The sequence below is a fragment of the Atractosteus spatula genome, chromosome 19, assembly GCF_055471065.1.
Source record: "Atractosteus spatula isolate fAtrSpa1 chromosome 19, fAtrSpa1.hap1, whole genome shotgun sequence".
Classification (NCBI taxonomy): domain Eukaryota; kingdom Metazoa; phylum Chordata; class Actinopteri; order Semionotiformes; family Lepisosteidae; genus Atractosteus; species Atractosteus spatula.
This window is the reverse complement of record NC_142724.1, coordinates 6117119-6135304: the sequence shown is the minus strand read 5'-3', so window position 1 is coordinate 6135304 and position 18186 is coordinate 6117119. Positions and strand designations below refer to the sequence as shown.

At 37.7% G+C, this 18186-nt stretch overlaps 1 protein-coding gene across 1 annotated transcript; it reads right to left on the bottom strand.

Moving 5' to 3' along the window:
- Positions 1–1357: 1357 nt before the first annotated feature.
- Positions 1358–9250, bottom strand: opn7b (opsin 7, group member b). The gene is made up of 5 exons (XM_088937623.1): positions 9163–9250; positions 8465–8627; positions 7822–7949; positions 1999–2333; positions 1358–1837 (listed from the first exon to the last, which is right to left on the bottom strand). The coding sequence occupies exons 1-5, from the start codon at positions 9248–9250 to the stop codon at positions 1358–1360; spliced, it is 1194 nt and encodes a 397-aa protein (XP_088793749.1).
- Between the last annotated feature and the right edge of the window lie 8936 nt (positions 9251–18186).

Genomic DNA, 18186 nt, shown 5'->3' with positions numbered 1-18186 from the left:
AGGAAACCTAGGAAGAAGATGAGGTAAATATAACCAAAAATAATACTAATACTTTCGACTCTGTAAAATATATCATTTAAAGTGCTAAGAAAATATATTCTGCAGTAGTGCAATTAATAATAATTGCTTAGCAGAAACACTGATTTACACAAATTTGAGTGCACTGCCTTGCCTTTTAGGAGATAACAGAAGGAAAAACTAATCTTGGTACAGTGACTTAGGTCTAGGACAAAACCCTGTATTTTTTTTATTATTACTGCACCTACTTTCCCAGTCACTAGAAGCCCAGCTCATTCATACTTACCTTAAGTACATACAGTACAGTTGTCCTTGAAGTCTAAAATACAATCATAATAGGAACAAATTAATCAAGCTACTTAATCCTGTATGGACTTCAGCACATCGATCAATTGCTTCAATTGAATCTGTTTCTAAGGGTCAATTATGTTTATTCCCAGTAAAATAAAGGGCTATTTGCGTGCTTATGCCAATAGACTTGCTATTCATGCAGTAGATGGAAAGACTTAATTATTTCAGTTGAAAGAAATGTTGCATTTTTAAAATAGATTGAGCTATAGCCAAGACTTTGAGTGCATTTATTAATACACTCAAATACAATAACATTGCTTAAAATGTCCCAACCTTAACATACAGTAGGTTTCCTAAATTAATTTATGGTTCCACTCAAATTCCAAACAAATTTGTTTTTGTCTTGAATGCAGTGTCTTCTCTGCCTGGATTTCCTGTTTTATTTGTTTATAGACAAAATTCGGGGTATTTCTCCTGCTCTGCCTTCAAACAAGGATGATTTTGTTTGAAAATGTGGATTACCAGAACCAGTAATCATAGTTGCATGTTAAACAGCTATATTTTGTAATCTTCAATCCTTTGACACTCGGCTCTAATGGTTCATGTTCCTTCTGAAATATACAGCCTCACAATTGAAGAAAGAAGATACCTAATATATTTAGTTTAATTCATTAATTTAATTTAGTTTTTCATTGCAATAAAAGTTTTTTTAATGGAATTAATCCACGTCCTCCTATCTTTTCACCATTACAGTTCAACATGTCATAAACATCATAACATAATTAAACCTCTTCTAGTTCCTGACATATTAATTGCACTTTTGCTTGCTTCTTTTACCAAGACAAATGGTTCTCTATGAGACAAGACATGAAGTCCATGTATGACATTTTCTCGCTGGGATAATGGTCTGATCAAAGGTATGTGACACCCATGCTATGGGTCTTTTTTGGCAGTATCACGGACCCATGTCCATATGTTTGTCTCTGGTTCAGTGATGGCCTGGCTCCTTGGATTAACAAAGACATCCCAGCCTCATTACAACAACATATTAGAGGATCTCTTTCTGGAGGTTATAGGTCAGTTGGCTGATGGGCACCTCACTGTGACTAGAGCCTGTCATTACCCGGGCAGTCCTGTGCAGCACCAGCTGCCCTGTGGGCATTCCTGTATCAGGACACTGCCGGCAAGCCAGGTGGCTCTCTGGCAGCCCATTTGAGAGTCGGGTAGAATTGCTAACATCCTTGTTACGTTGTGCCTCCTTCTGGACTGGCATCTCCTCACAGCTGCATGTGCAGGTACGCAGACGCCGACGACACTGGGCTGCGTCCCGACACAGAAATTTGCGGAAGTTCGGTTTGAACAGCAGATAGATCACAGGGTTGTAGATGGTGGAGGACTTGGCAAAGATCGCAGAGAGGGCAAAGGCCATGGGCGGCACCACATGGGCATCGCCAAAGGCAGCCCACATTGCCACCACCGCGTATGGGCTCCAGGCTGTTAGGAAACCAATACACACAGCGATGGAGAGCTGACCAGAGAGAACAAAAAAGATCCAGGTTAATGACTTCTCAAATAGATCTCTGATTTTAAGCATTTATCATTACCATTAGCAACATGATTTAAATTGTATTTTCATATGTACCCAAAGGGTACTTCCCTCACCCACCTCACTACACCACTCATACTCACCTTAATGATGAGGTTGTGTGCAGTGCTGGTCTTGTTCTGTGGGGACACATGCTGCTGCACAGCCTGCCGGGAGCCCCGTACGGTGAGCAGGATGAAGGTGTAGGAGGTGAAAATGATGGTGCAGGGCACCACGTAGCAGAAAACGAAGAGGAAAATGATGTATGTCAGGGCGGACAGTTCTCTGTTGGGTGCTTTCCAGTCGATGCAGCAGGCTGTGCCATAGGGTTCTGGGCCATAATTTCCCCATTTGGCAAGTGGTGCTATGGCAAAGATCAAGGCATAAATCCATGACCCCACCACCAAGAGACAGGCGTGGGATGAAGAAAACTTGCTACCTGCCGGATAGAGAATGGAGGGCGAAATTAAGGGGAAGCTTCACGGTCATTTAAAAGAAAGAGGTAATTCCTTGACAGCAATGTACAAAAGCATACAAGTACATTTCTTTTTAGTTTTATGCTCACATTTACAGTATAAGGCATCCTTAAGGATCCCTTATATTTTAATGTGGTACTCAGTTGGGCTGTAATCAAGCTAGGTGATTTAATATGCTACTGCCAGCAAATGCATAAAACCACCTTTTAATCTGTTGTGTGTCACCCTCATGAAAATAGTTAGGTTTTATTAGGAAAATAATCATTATCAGGTTGGATGAAAAGCATTAGAAGAAATGAAAAATGAACTTTTAAATCTATTAAAATGTGAACCCAATTAATTGGTTACTTGAAATGTCTGCTTTAGAGTTTGTTAAAATATTAATGATTTTAAACTCTGCTCTGTATGTCCTTCCATAATATATAATCTTGTTTTATATCGTCTGCTCTTGCTCAAAATTCATAACTTAGTACAGTACTGTATATGCATCCAGGGCTGCACTGCAAAAGAGTCTTTGCTACACAAAATGATTTGATTGTTGCCTGAAACATTGCCTAACCCAATTTGCTTAATCAGTCTGAATTTTCCACGAATGTTATCTCAGCTCTGAGTTGAAAATACAACCAGGAAGGATGGAGCTCCTGTTGTGGAGTGATGGCTGGTGAGAGATAGCAAGTGCATTTTAATAGTGTTTGTTAGGTCTGCTCTGTGACTTGGGCCATACAGTGACAGCCTGCTACACTTCAGAGCAGTGCTCACATGTGCAGATTAGGTGTTACTGATAAACACTTACAAGGTGGACTGATTCCAAAAAGCAAAACCTGTATCAAATGGATTCTGTTGTGTGCCAGAAACCCATTGTCACAGCCCAGCCAGCTGTGTTTCCAACAGTGATTGTTAACCTGGTGCTTCAAAGAAAATAATGGTTTATACCATGAAGGGGAAGGAACGCTCTCTTAGTGACACGGCCTGGGTTCACTCTTGGCAGATAAAAACACTTTGCCACATACATCCTGCATCAGTTGATAAAAATGCTATCAGTAATGAATAAATACACTAATACTTAATAATCTCTGTTTTGCATTCTGTGAAGCCTGGATTGTTTTTAAAATGTGTCCTTGTGATAGGGAAATAGCTAACATATGGAAATAAAGAAAAACAGTAAAATTATCTTTGTAAATCGTACATTTTGGTTCTTATAAATGCTTCCTGATGGAATTAGTATTTGATTTTGATGTGCCTGTGGGGTACTATTGGCTGAATTAGTTCATTTAAATGCCAAACCTATTGTCAGTTCTGTATTGAAATCTGAACCTCATATTTTTCAGTCTAGTCATTGCGTCCTTGAACTCTGTGTTAGGCTGGTTGGTGGCTGATGGACACTGTTACTCATTACAATGCTTTGTTATTGTTTTTGTTTAAAAGGATTCAAAAGATTCAGATTCTGGATTGAATTTCTCTTAATTAGAAAAAATATCAAAAGACCAAAGGAAAGCCCACTGGGTAGCGCGACTGGGTAGGGAGACTTTATTCAGAGACTAGTAAATTCCAATTTTTTCAATTAATTGAGGCGAAAGGTTGCCAATGAAGGTGTTGAACAATGGAAAGATAGACATCTTGTGAACAAGAAAGCCTTTTCTTTAAAGACAGAAGAAAGAAACATAAGTCATCACTTTGTGCTTGTAACATATTAGAGCAGGCACTCAAAGCTATTGTGTGTGAAAAGCTGCAGAAAAGGCAATCTAACTACCCCATTTGTCATAAGTATACTCACCATGAATCAATTCTTAAGGTGAAGGAAAACAGGACACCTAATTCTCTGTGTTTTACGTCACAAATTCCTTCTCAGCTGCTTAGCACTTATGAGCTCTCACTCTCTACACTGTTTATTGTATTTGTGACAGCTGGCCACCTGTAGTAGATAGTTTGAACAGGTTGAGCGTGGTCTGAAAGACAAATACCCATGTTCTCGCAGGGAAAAATAAGTTTATTGTCCGAGAATGGACAAGCCCTTATGTTTTGAGCCTCCCCACTCTGATTTGGTCCTCAATTTTGTCGGCCATTCTACTGCCCATTTTTCTGCTGACCTAATTTATCCAGCTGATCCTGTTTGGCCAGGGACAGTTATCCAACCAGAGGTATGTCTGCCCCCTGACACAGCAATAGTTGGTATACAGAGATACTTTTCTTAGCTTGAATGGAACTTTGAGTTTCATTTCAAAACCCATAGGTGTACAGCGCTCTCACCATGAGACTTTATTGATCTAGCCCAGCTTTTGGATTAGACAGCCTTGCTTGTGAGCTAACCTCTTTTAAAGGGAGAAATCCGCTCGCTGACAGATAAAGCCGATTTCTCTAATACTCTCGTGAAGAATGTAAACCCTGACTTAATCCTCTCTCTTGGTCTCTGGAGTATCTCTATGCTGTCTTCTAGTGTCCTAACCCCATATATCGACTATAGATCCTGCTGCTCTGTTAAATTACCTCAAACCCCTGTAACCCCAATCACATATCAAATTATGCTCCATTGCTGTGAATCCCATTTGCTAATGACCAGTAGCATAGCCCAGACCTGAACTAGTAATGTGGGGTCTGAAATCAGGACTGCAAACGTTAGCCTATACTGGCTGAGCCAATTACACTGACAAATGCCTACTTTAAAATAGCATAATACAATGTTTTGTTCTTAGTTTCTGCCAGTTAAGATGAGTTCTATTCAAAGATACTAGACTAAGGACTAGACTACACTTCATGGTCTTCTGTAGGTTCCATCTGTTTCAATCTGATATTTCTTGAGGGAGAATTGCATTGAATGTACAATTTAGGTGATATTAATAAATATACTGTAATTGTGACTCTATATGCTTAATTAATTGTAGATAAAGAAAGATGATCTAAAGTAAAGTGTTATCTTAAAAAATATGTACACTGCCTTGAAAAGATGTTGTTAATTATCTCAGTTTCATTAATTTATAAATGTGTGAATCAAATTAACACAAGCAATTACAGCGTGGAAGCACACATTTGATTTTTATTAAAACATCTAAAATATTTACAGATTTTTCATTATCATGGGCTCAAGGTGTGGGTTGCTTCTGAAGTACAAGCTCATAATATTGTAAATTATAAACATGGCAAGTTAATAGTTTATGTGTGCTCATTTGAGCAGCAAAAGCATACATTTAAAGTCTGAATGCATTTTATTTGGTTCAAAATAGTTCTTTTTTTTAAGAAAACGAAGTCAATAGAATATTGGTTTCACTAACAGTAAATGTGTTCTTTTACAAGGGACATAATAGTCATACATGGAGAATGCGTTATGAATACAAGCTGAATTTATGAACACTCGATATGAACTAGAGAAAATCATATGTAATGTCACGTATGATTACATAGTAAATACCAATAAAATCTTTCCATAATATTTCCAATAGCTTCACTTTGAATTTTAATATAGTAAATCTACTAGTACTGTAATTGATCCATTAGGTTTTGTTTTGGGGCTTTGGCAAGATGATTAATCAATCACTTGTGCTGTATGGTAAGTGGTTATACTGTAGTTGTAGTTTAAAAATAAATATCTGTCTTTTAATGACTAAGAAAATTATGAAAGGGCATTGCTGCCATAAAGAACAAAAAAAGATGTCATGTGGCGTGTGCACATAATTCACTATCTGTAATTACAAGATACCAATGATCATTTTAGTGTATGAACAATCTACTACACTGTGCAATGATAGCACTTAGAAGCTACCGATGGCTCATCTGGAACTGTGGGGTTAGTGTTCGTCACATTGTCCTGCATCACTGAATGTGCATAGGCTTGATTTTGACTCAGATTTAATCATAAAGAAATGTTGCTATTTGTACCAAATGTGAACACAGTCATTATGACCATGAAAACACTCAGAATTATCCTTAAACTAGAACGTGTGAAACTATGCTATCAATTCCACTGCATAAAACTAGTGATAATAGTCAATTAGTCAACTAGTAATAGTAATAGTCAACTAGTCAACTAGTGATAATGTAGGTATTGTATGACAATTGTGCAATCGTGTGGTTATCACATATAACCACATGTACAGATATGTACTACCTATTAAGTACAGATAATGTACTACCTCATAATAGTGAGGTCATTTTCTTGTGCTTACCACATAACACATGATTTTTTTTTCCCTTGATGACAGCAATGCCCATCCATAGAAATAGCACTGCTGTATTTTGGCTCAACTCCACCACTTTCACTCTCTCCATTCTTTTGGATGCAAACCTTTTCTGCAGTGACAGGAGAAGCAATGGTGGCTGTGTTCATTTGGATGAAGTTGATTTTTGAAGCTTTCCAGAAAGAAAGATTTTTAATTATAGCAGAAAGCCCTTTGGGTTTAATACCATCTTAAATCTTGCCCCCAGCCTTTAGAATATACAACATGTCAGCATTATGATTTTAGTTTAAAATGGTTTTTTTTAATTGTGTTTAAATCAGAGGGTGCCTGATACAGGATCTAGTCTAATTTGTTGCTCACCTTCACATAAATGTTCAAGCTCATTACAGCATTTTGTTCTTGAGGGCTTCTTCGAATACTTATTTTACAGTATATCCTTAAATATCTCTGAAATAATAGAATAATTTAATTTCATTTTAGTCCTAATCTAGCAACTAAAATCTTCTAACACTTTTTTATTGTGCTTCTGGGGGTGAGTAGTGGATGAAGGTGGCATTGTTCACGATACCACAGTTATGTGTCCCTGTCAAGACTTCAGTGCTTCATCCTGTTCAGTTACTAAAACAGCATCATAAGGACATTTAATGTAAAAAGGTATAGGCTTTCACTAAATCAATACATATCTGAAAACATAATGTGAATCCAAAAATCTTTCTTTGATTTATTAAGATACTGTATAAAAAAGGGCTTTTCACATTTACCCCAACTATCATTTTTGCAGGTATCCAATCTTTTTCAAAACAAACAGAAGCCTTGCCTGTGCTCTTTTTAAGCCAAAAGGTCTTGCCTTTGGTCTAAACCAAAGATATTTTGGTTCATTCTAACTATATCTTTCACCTAAGTATTTCTTAATTCTAGTTGCACATACAGATGGTAGTTTCCATGTATCCATATTCAGAAATGAGTTCATTGCTCATTTGTCACAGGCCGTGACAATCTGGTGGGAAGCAGGACTATGCCTCAATGGAAGCCAGCCTGTCACAGAGACAGTACCATTTACTATATTACAGTCTGCAATTTATACCATTTACTATATTACAGTCTACAATTTAATAATGGTGGGCAAAGTGCTGAAGTATCATTGTGAACCAATGATTTTCATTCACAAATGGAACAAATACCTCCATTTTCAGAGTATGTGGTGGATATTTTGATAACCTGTAGAAATAAAGAAGGTTTATGCTATCTTACCAGTTTTTGATTTGTTTTTTCAGAAACCTACCATAGGTGGGGTAGCAAACTTTTAGACAGCAGACTGAGGAGAGAACTGTGAGGTTGGTGAGGCTGCATAGCCCAAACAGAACCCCACAAAAAGCATAATACAGGCAGGTGATCTCGTCAAACAGCCACCTGCACAGACGGAAGAGAACAGAGTGTGTCACAGTGAGCACCCTGCAGTAATCATCACAAATCCATTTAGATCGTGTAATGGGTTAAATCTTTTTCCCCCCAGTTGTGAAGCATAGAAGGGAGCAAAGATCAACTGATGGCGTCAGACCTGCAAGATTGTCTCTTGCCTTTACCAAGCTGCAATATTCTTCCCTGCAGCTCAAGTGATTAGATGCAAATCTATAATAGCTTTTTAGTCAATGACTTCTAATCTCCAAGGCTTAATTAAGAAAGAACAGAAAGGAGTCTGATTGTAGAACTGGTTTGTAAAGCGTTTAAGAAAGTATACATATTTTCTTCCGGGCAAACAAAGGCAATGAAATCTTGTAATGAATTATATGAATTATAAATTTGCACAATTATCACTAAAATGCTCAAGTATGTTTCACATGAATTAATGAAGGCATTCCATCTAATACCCACATTTCTTTTTCCAGCAAATGCTCTGTAAAATGAGAGGTACTTTGGGGCCCTACTTGTGTGCAAAAGCGGATGGTATTGCCAGAGGGAAGAGTGTCACTGTCATTCCTAGGTCACTTATGGATAGGTTGATGATGAAGAACTCAGCGGGCTTCAGGGAAGATTTTTTGCGATAGGCAACAAACAGCAAGATACAGTTTCCCAGCAGAGAGAGAACACCTGAGGAGAGAAGTAAAACAACTGAACAATTAGAAACAAGCAATTTTTAAATGCAAGACCCATGGGTCACCACAACTGTATCTTGGTTACATTCTGATGGTCTCCGAATTGAAAACCAGAGAAAGGCAATCCAAACCTGTTATATGCATACATTTTTTATTATTTAAGGTTTCATACAAAATGGCACTGATTATCAGAAGAAGGAACCAGGATCCTTTGTTCATGATCAGCCAACAGCATCCATGGCCAAAGGGAGCTTGCGCTTTGTTTTTAAGTATTAAAAACAAGTATTAAAGTATTAAGAAATACAGTACATGTATATACTGTAACTACATTTATATCTAAGTTCCTCAGAACAAATGTCTTCACCAACAGCAAAATCTCCACGTAACACAAGAGAGATTTATTTAGTCTTATTTATTGGTTTATTTTTGCTATCTGCCAAGTGTTACTTCTAAATTTGGACAATTTGTATCTGGGAAAAGTTGAAGACTAGAGCTTTCCCTGGATCAAACTACAGTAGGTAACAACTTACCAAATACGGAATAAAGCAATCCCATGAGGACATCATTCTCCTTGGAGACAGTTGAAATGAACAAAGCTGTTTCGGAGGCATTTCCCATCTAAACACACAAAGAAAGAAACGGAGAGGTAGGAAGAGGAGGCAGTCAGTGTCTTTTTGTTTAAGCTCTTTGTTTCATTTTGGAACCACAATGATTCAGTTACTCTTTCAATGATTTCATATCCTTTCTAAACAGACCAAGATAAACAATGAAACAGACATCATTAAACCAGGATCAGCCTTCAACAAAACCACAGCAGCAAATTTCTGATGTTCAAAATGCTTATATTTTTTGCAGAGGATTGAAAGTTTTTAGTCATGCAGCCAGAGTGAGATTACTAGAATGTGTTCCTGTGTTTCATGATGGGCAAATTCTATCTCTGTAGTGTATTGGTCCAAAATGGTATAGGATGAAAGCTATATGTAAAAAATAATGCAATATAAATAACAAGACATGATCTAGAATTTTGAGTACACCCCTCTAGAAAAACCACCTAAAGTTATCACAGACGTGGAACTCAGTCTCCCACCCCAATGTCATTTGTCCTCAAATCTTTAATTCAAGAAAAATTGAAGAACAGCATATTCCCAGACTGAGCCTGCACTGTCGAGATATGCAACTATAACATTTACTGATCTGTGATGAATAGAAAGGATATTGCAAGGGAAAATCCGAAGGAGACACAAATAAAAAAGCAGCACATGTGAAAAACTGCAATAGTGGCAATTGGGTTTCTTAAGGAAGTAAGTTAAGGCTGTCATTTTTCTGGATGTTTTAAACGAATTAAAATCCTAAGAAGGGTGATGAATTCCTTGTTGTTTGTGTGACTTCTAGCAGTCTGTGGTCTTTATTTATGGCTTATTTCCTCCCCAAATAAAACAAATTAATTGTAATTGCTGAAAACAATAGTATTCCAAATTAAGTGTGTGCTAGTGTAGGGAATTAGTAGCCAGTGATTTCTATTTGATATCTTGGGTCAACAATGAGAGTGGGTTAAAAAAAGAGAAAATTGTTCAAAAAGGACGTACTGTATGCCTAGTTTCAGGATCAAAACTTTAAAATGTGACAATCATGCTGAGCAAGAAAGCAGAAACAATCAGCCTAAGGAAAAACCTTTGATTCTTCCTCTCAAGGGTGACTGCAGGAAGGCAGAGCTGTCCCCTTATTCCTGTTATTGTTGTGTGTGGACCTCAACTATGAAATTTACACCAAGTCAGCTCTCCACACAGGAGCACAAAACACCCTTGGAGCCAGCCACTTGACAGAATCATATTTATTTCCCTTAAGAGCGGCCTTGTCGGCCAATGCGATAAATCCATATTTTTATTATTGGTACGGTTCCAGAAGCCACTTTTCTTTTTCTGCATTTTTCTTTTTTTCTTACAACACCCAGAGGGAGATCATCATAATTTCACAGAGTCCAAGCACACAAGCCAAAGAGATTGATGACACAGCACTTGAACAGATATAATACCACAGTGAGCTGAGTCCTGAGGTTCTGAAATGCTTAGAGTCCAATACAGTGCGAAGACAGTGAAATGCTTGCTGGATTAAATGGTGTGTAAATTAAGCAGGTTGCAGGAATTACTTGACATTTCTGAGGGCCATGCACTACACACATCACAAGGAGAAAAGACCAAAACATTCGACACTGGGAGGAAAAATGACCCTTGAACAGAAACATGGGTGGGTTCATGATCTCTGTCTGCACTGTTTTACCTTCCTTAGGGACTGCAGTGTCTTCTACAGTGTTTGTGCTTGAAGAGCAAATGCAGCACACTATGGTAAAAGAATGCTACAACTGTTCTTCACATACAAGTCAACTCTTGTTTGGACATTTGAAATAACCAGGGATTTTCTAGAATTCTGTTTGTTTGTAGATATCAAAAAGTCAGTAAGATATCTAAAGTCATCTGTGAGAAACACAATGTGCTTGGTTGCATTACCATCACAATACCAATAGTTCTGGCGGGGATGTATTCATAGAACAGAGGAAAAAGCAAAAACAGGATGTGTCTAGATGGTATCTGGGTATTTCTCATTGCGCTCCCTGATCTTTTCAGACATTGTGCACCAAAAAACTGGGTGTAGGATATATACAGTAGATCTTCTAGGCCTCCATAATGAGACCTCCCTACAACATGCCTTGATTTTTCTCCATTGCAGAGGCTTTTAAATTAAATGATTCAACAGAGGGTGATTTCAAAGTATGGGGATAATGAATCCCAGCTCTTGTAAATGGGTGAGCTTTTGAAAGTCCCACGCATAGAAATATCTGTCCATCCAGTTTCCCAATTGCTTCTTATTTAATGCTGCAATTCCTATCTCTTCCTTAATGCCTTACAGTTTATGCTGGGTTCCACATTAATATGTACAGTATTCCTGTTTCTAAGGTAACCCCACAATTTCTCAACAGGGCCTTGTGGAATGGAAACAGAAAGATAAAAAGCCCTCAGTCAGAACAGTGACACTGCAAACTTCACATAAGAACAACTGTCATGTTCGATTATCCTTTAAAAGCTCGATAAAACCGATTTATTGAAACCAAGCAGCAGTGTACCAGAAGGAAAGAAAGAAGGAAATAGGACAAGACTCAGAAAGAGAATACAAATGCTGAAAGTCATTTCTGAGGACATGCTGCATGTGCTATTTAGAATACAGAGGCCAGTCATCCCTTTGAGAAAAATGATTCTGTGTTATGAATACGTTTGATGCGAAAATAAATTGATTTGTTAATAAGGCACAAATTGAATCACAATTTGGCTGGAAGCATTAGAACCATTGCTCTTCCTTTGCAAACGATCCAACTTCATAAGCTGGTAAAGTTTGGCTGACAGAAAATTGAGAGTGAAAGCTTACAACTAAATAATAGAATTAATTCAAACGTATTTAGAACAGGAGAGGAGACAAACTGCTAAAATAGATTTAACGTCATTCTGCAAAGAGTTACATGAAAGTGAGAAGGAATGTCTAATGGGTAGAATGGTTAACCTATGAAAAAGGACCAATGTAGGTATTCTAGCTGATTCATCAGTAAATGTAGCCAGGCAGTGTGGAGTGACAAGATACATAGCAGAATGTTTGGAACAACAGTAAAATTGTTCAAACTGAGCAGTTTACAGTAAACTCATACAACGGCATCTAGAATATTGTAAAATATAAAAGGATATTTCACCACTGAAGCTTGACATTAAGAATAATACCTGGAGTAATAAATAAGTCACATAAGAAAAGATTTTTTAGCCTGCAAAAATAGAAAGAGTATGAAGGAACAGAGTGAACAACTAGTGCAAGTGCTAAACGATTCTGGTAAAGACGTGTTAATGGATCACTTAAGCATAGTGTTGATGGGGATTAATTAGGTTACCAACTAGCAGATAAAAAAGACAGGTCCCAGTACCTTCACAAATTTATAACCTTTCTCATTCTCTCACTTTCCTGTTCTAATCTGTTTATGCATTCCTGGGAGTCCCCTTTCCATTACACTACACTGTAGCAGTTCACCTTCACCACGAAAACATAAGACTCATCAATTATTGCACTTCAAGACCGTTCTTCGATTGTTTATAGTACAGTTCCCTAGACTTTGTACTTATTTTGGAATGATAAAGACACTTCCTTCTTAATAGCCTCTGACACTCAAGCAAGAGACACTGCATTGGTCTGAGACTTCAGAGGTTTCAATCATGCCTCTAAAGTGAATAATAAACAAGAATAGGAGCACTTTGTGGAGTGGTGTGGGGTGAACCACTTGGAACTGAATGTTACAAAGACAAAGGAACTGGTGGTAGATTTCAGGAGGAAAAAGGTCAAACCTACTCCTGTCTACATCCATGGGAGTGGCATGGAGATGGTGGGCTCGTACAAGTACCTGGGTGTGCACATCGACGATAGACTGGAATGGTCTAAGAACATCGAGGCCATCTATAAGAAGGGACAGAGCCGACTCTACTTCTTGAGGAGGCTCAGGTCCTTCAATGTGTGTAGTAAGATGCTACACATGTTCTATCAGTCGGTGGTAGCGAGTGCCATTTTCTACGCAGTGGTGTGCTGGGGCTCTGGGATTAGAGCAGTAGATTCCAAAAGGCTGAACAAGCTCATCAGGAGAGCAAGCTCTGTCATTGGGTTTGACCTGGACTCCTTGGAGGTAGTGGCTGAGAGGAGAATGATGTCCAAACTAGAGGCCATCATGGACAACTTCTCCCATCCCCTCTATGACAGGCTTGCAGGAATGAAGAGCACGTTCAGCAATAGACTGATTCATCCACGGTGCGACAGGGAGCGCTACAGAAGGTCATTCTTGCCGTCTGCCATAAGACTGTACAATGCATCCACCTTGCGTCTTGGCAGAGGCAACATCGACAGTCACCTGTTTCTGGACTAAACGCATCTACACATGTACTGCTACATCTGTTCTCTTTCTTTTTCTTTTTCCCGTTTACAACCACTTTTTGTGCAATATATGCCAGGGACCTGTGCAAAACATTTATATTTATATTTATATTTATATCTATAGTTACTCTGTGTTCTGTGTACTGTTCTGTTCTAGTTTGTTCTTCTGCATCCGGACTGTGAGTAACCTTGTATTGTATTGTATTGTATGTATTGTACCATTATTATATAATTCGTTACACTGTGGCTGTGTTGTGTGTGTTAAGCTGCTGTTGCACTGCAATTTCCCTCACGGGATCAATAAAGTATCTATCTATCTATCTATCTATCTATCTATCTATCTATCTATCTATCTATCTATCTATCTATCTATTTCAAGACTCAACATTACAAACTATATGAATGACTCTTCCACCATCAAGATGTGTGTTTATACTGACTGCCAATGCTCTAATTCATTTTATTAATTATGCAGCTACGTTCAATTGTGAGCATGACTTTTGTATGTTTTTAACTTGTAATTAGAATTAAATAATCAAAGGAACAGAGATCTGAAATTCACATTGAGTTTGTAAAGGAAAGAAATCTGCCCTAACTGGAGCAGAAAAAAAAAGCCATTCAGAAATAATTATGAAAGCAGTTTTTCACATACAATGAGCAACACTATCAAAACCCAATCCAGATAACTGGGAACACAAGTAATGAAAATTAAATCATTAATGTGTAATTCATTGACAATGACAATGTTTCATCACATTCTACAATTACTGTAAAAGTGCAGTTACTAATAATGTACAGTAATGTAAAATTGAAATTAAAAACATTTGCCAAAAACTGCTACAACGGAGGCACTTAGATCATGACGACCTGAGTTTACATTTTATCCTAAAGAAGGAGCATAGAAAGGTTTAGCACCTCATCAGAGCCAAAGGCAGGAATGAGTCTCCCTTATTGTATCAAACCCTTACCTCACGTGCTAGATAACCTTCAAAAAACACTTTAGATTTAAGCATTACACCATTTCAGAATACAGTACATGCTGCTAAGTTTGGGCATCAGCCCCTGCTGTTCCTGAGGCAAAGTGCTAAGAGCAGTAACCTAACATCCAGATTCAAATCAATTCAGTTCATCCAACTGAGCAAGCTCAAAGCCTTTTCTCTACTGGATATAGACAGGTTTGTAACATTGAATATTGTAATGCAGAAAATATCAAGAAAATTATACACACACTCTAGGATCAGAGTAAACTGAATTAGAAACCAAATTTCTCCCAGAAAATATGCTGAATATAGATAAAAAACTGAGTTTAAAATGTTGCCAGTAATGCAATAAATATATACTAGAGACAACTACAGCTGAGTATGAGAGGGATTAGTATTTAGTATTAGTATCCTTTGCAATGAATTTGCATTCATTAGAGTCCCTGACAAAAAATACTGGAATTATTCCACGCACATTCTCAAACCTACACTCTCATTCATGGTCTTGGTATTTGAACACTAAAATACACCATCAAAATGAGTCCCTGCGTGAATGTATCTCTTTACGGCAACAAACTCGCACCTCAATTAATTCATCTAATCCTAGTCCCTGGGGGTATTTTTGACACCAACAAATGACTCTGTTGGCACATAAACAACAAAGGCTCATTCTGAAGATAGTCAAATTGATCAAATCACAGGCAGTTCCTGCCCACACACTACTTGTTGTTTTGCTGCTCTGCCAGAATGTAGCCTACCTACATACTGTATGACTGACAGCCACAGCAACAGGGCCCTGTCATGAACAAGCATGGTGCATTTAACCACTGATAAGTGATGAAGAGAGAAAGATATGAAACCTCAACCTCAGGCTGGGGAAATCAGATGTACTGTATACCAGAAAAAATACAGAAGATTTTTGCAATACATTGGAGCAGGGGCAGTAAAGCAGCAATTAGACGGAAATTAGTGGAGCAGGTTACCAAATTATTTCTTAATAGCTCTCTAAAGGCGTATTCAAACAATGAGGCATTACTGGCTCTAAAACCTCTTGTGCTATGTTTTGCACTGAAACGAATATTTATTTCCAGATCATTAAATAGTAATAACTGAGTTGTGTATTTAAAGATCTTAGTACAAGGCTATTGTCTTGACTATCTCCCCTGCTCTTGAAAGATTTTCCTCGGAGTGGTACTGTAAATCCTAGTAATGTACTGATGTTCTTGAGGTTGACCAATTAGCCAGGTATGCTGTTGCCATTAGTGGAGTTCCAGAGATATAGCAATCATGTCTCTTGTAAGGACATCAACGCCATCTTTTTTTCTGAAAGCACGGCACATTGAAGAAAAGGCCTGAATTTTATTAAGAGGATAAAATTGTTTCCACCACCTTGGAAATCATGGATTTCTGTTTTGGAAATAACATTGAAATAATAAATTGGTATTGCTGTATTCTACAGAGTGATCTTTATCTCAGATAGTAAACAAATGTACTATATTCATATTTATTCATAATTTATTTAATTTTCATGTTTATGCGTGTGGTTGAACTGAAAGGTTACTGTAACTTTTATTTTTTGTACTTCTTTTCTATTTAACCTTCATTTAAATCTTTTAAACATTGTGATACACTAATTAATGAAGAACAAGATGCCCTGGGATAAAATCCAGAATGCATGAGGTGGCAAGCTTATGGCTGTAGGGTGTTGATTTGCTTTTATGTCTTAATGCAGTATGAAATCATAGCTGATGTGCTCCTCCGACACATGCACCAGGGATTTGTGTTGTGCTTAAAAGTACAGATGAATAAAATGAGCATTGTAGTACATTTAACTCATCAGGTTATAACTGTATAACTTCAACTGTTTGCAAACAATGTAATTGTCTGTGCAGCCATTTAAGTTCTACACATAATTTAGCGATAGAATGTCAGAAATCTTCAAGAAAACCATTTTAAACCCTCTTTCTATGGGTCCTTGTTTCACTGAATTAGATTATGCTTATTAAATGCGGAAATCACAATTCTAAATTGCATGCCAATTAACACACTTCACATCAAAGGCAATTTAAGCATTATACAGTAAGAGGCAGAAAAGAAAGATATATGAATTAGGTATTACTTTTAAAATATTAATTTTTAATGACCACAGCTGTTCTGATCTGATTTTTCATAAAAAACTGTATGTCAGGAAAGGGGAAATAAGCAGATTTCCTGCAATGGTTTTACATTGCTAAAATCTCTGCCTACATGTTGTATTTTGTAGCATCAGGTAGTTCCTAAGGGCAGGCTTTGAAAGTCTGACATTTCCAGTCTAAGGGATATTAGAGCACGTTTCTGAATTTCATTCAGCCTGCACTGATATATTAAACAATGACAATGTTGAATAATTTAAGAAGGTTTAAATTAGATGGACTTTCAGTGACTCCATACCAAGATGGCAACTTTTATAGATCAAGTAGGGAGCTGCATCAGCATGCGTAGGCTGCAAAGGAACAAGTAAAGGTTTATTCTATGCTGAAAAGAGAAGAAAGGAAACATAACTTTTCAGCTGTGGAGCTTTCTTCGGGTATGAAAGTTTTTTATTTAAAAAAACGTTTATAGATACTGTACAGTACGTGCTTCCACAGTCAGCCCTTATGTTGTACTGTATGAAAGTGGCTATTCTTGTTCTTTCCCACATCTGAAGAATGGAATTATAAATTGTGGTTATGTGTCTATATTCTTGTGGAGTGACTTAACATTTTTGACTTCTATTTCATCTTCTCCTCCAAAGGAGCGAGTTATCCTTCATTGCTGTGTTTTTCAAGTTTCTGTGAATGCCAACTAATAATACAATATACCCTGGAATGTGTGACTTGAATTCACCCATCAAAAGAACTGAATGCTGCGATTTTATTACACTGTAAGGACAATCAAATCCCTTTACTTCGGGGGACCCAACTCAAGTCTGCTGATGTTTACAGTCTTCAAAATAAGTACTGTAAAGTCATTGGTTTTCCTTGTGTGCTGAATTAAACAAAGGGGTCTCTTGTAAAAGTTGACAAGACAATAAATACTACTGCCTATGGTTTTAGCAGTGATACTAAAGTTTGTGTCTGTGAAATGATGGTGATTCTTAAAGGTTTTAAGTTTCATTTGTCATAAATATATAGCACATACTATACTCATGTTGACCTGTTCCTCCACTGTCTTCTATTATTCCAGCACTAGACCTCTCTTCACAAGTAGTATACATCTCTTTTGCTTCCTTCTGCCTCTATCATTGGAAATGATTTAAATGCCAAGCCGGTGGATGAGTGGAAGAGACACAAACAAAGGCGATTGGTCGGGCTGAAGTGAGGGTCAGAGCCAGAAAACTTGGTAAAACACAGTTCCTAGCCTGGGCAAATCCAGAAGACAATGATGTTAAAGCAAGCAGGGGCCGAAGCCAAGAATAGAAAAGCCAAGTAGGAAGTAGAAAACACAGCAGAGGTTAGGAATCCAGGCAAGGCAACACGAGAAAAGAGGAACAAGGACTGGAGAGGCTCTGAAACATGGAATTCATTGACAGAGCCCTGAGCAGTGTCAGAGCCGTCCTTAAATGTTCTGCACCACCTATTAGGGGTGTGGATGTAAATTGCTGGC

Bases quoted from the DNA above. Each gene is read 5' to 3' on its own strand.
- opn7b (XM_088937623.1), bottom strand. From the start codon at position 9,250: ATGGGAAATGCCTCCGAAACAGCTTTGTTCATTTCAACTGTCTCCAAG. The intron at 8,628-9,162 runs GTAAGTTGTTAC...TTCTCTCCTCAG, and splicing joins ATTGCTTTATTCCGTATTTG to GTGTTCTCTCTCTGCTGGGA. The intron at 7,950-8,464 runs GTAGGGCCCCAA...CCGTCTGTGCAG, and splicing joins CCATCCGCTTTTGCACACAA to GTGGCTGTTTGACGAGATCA.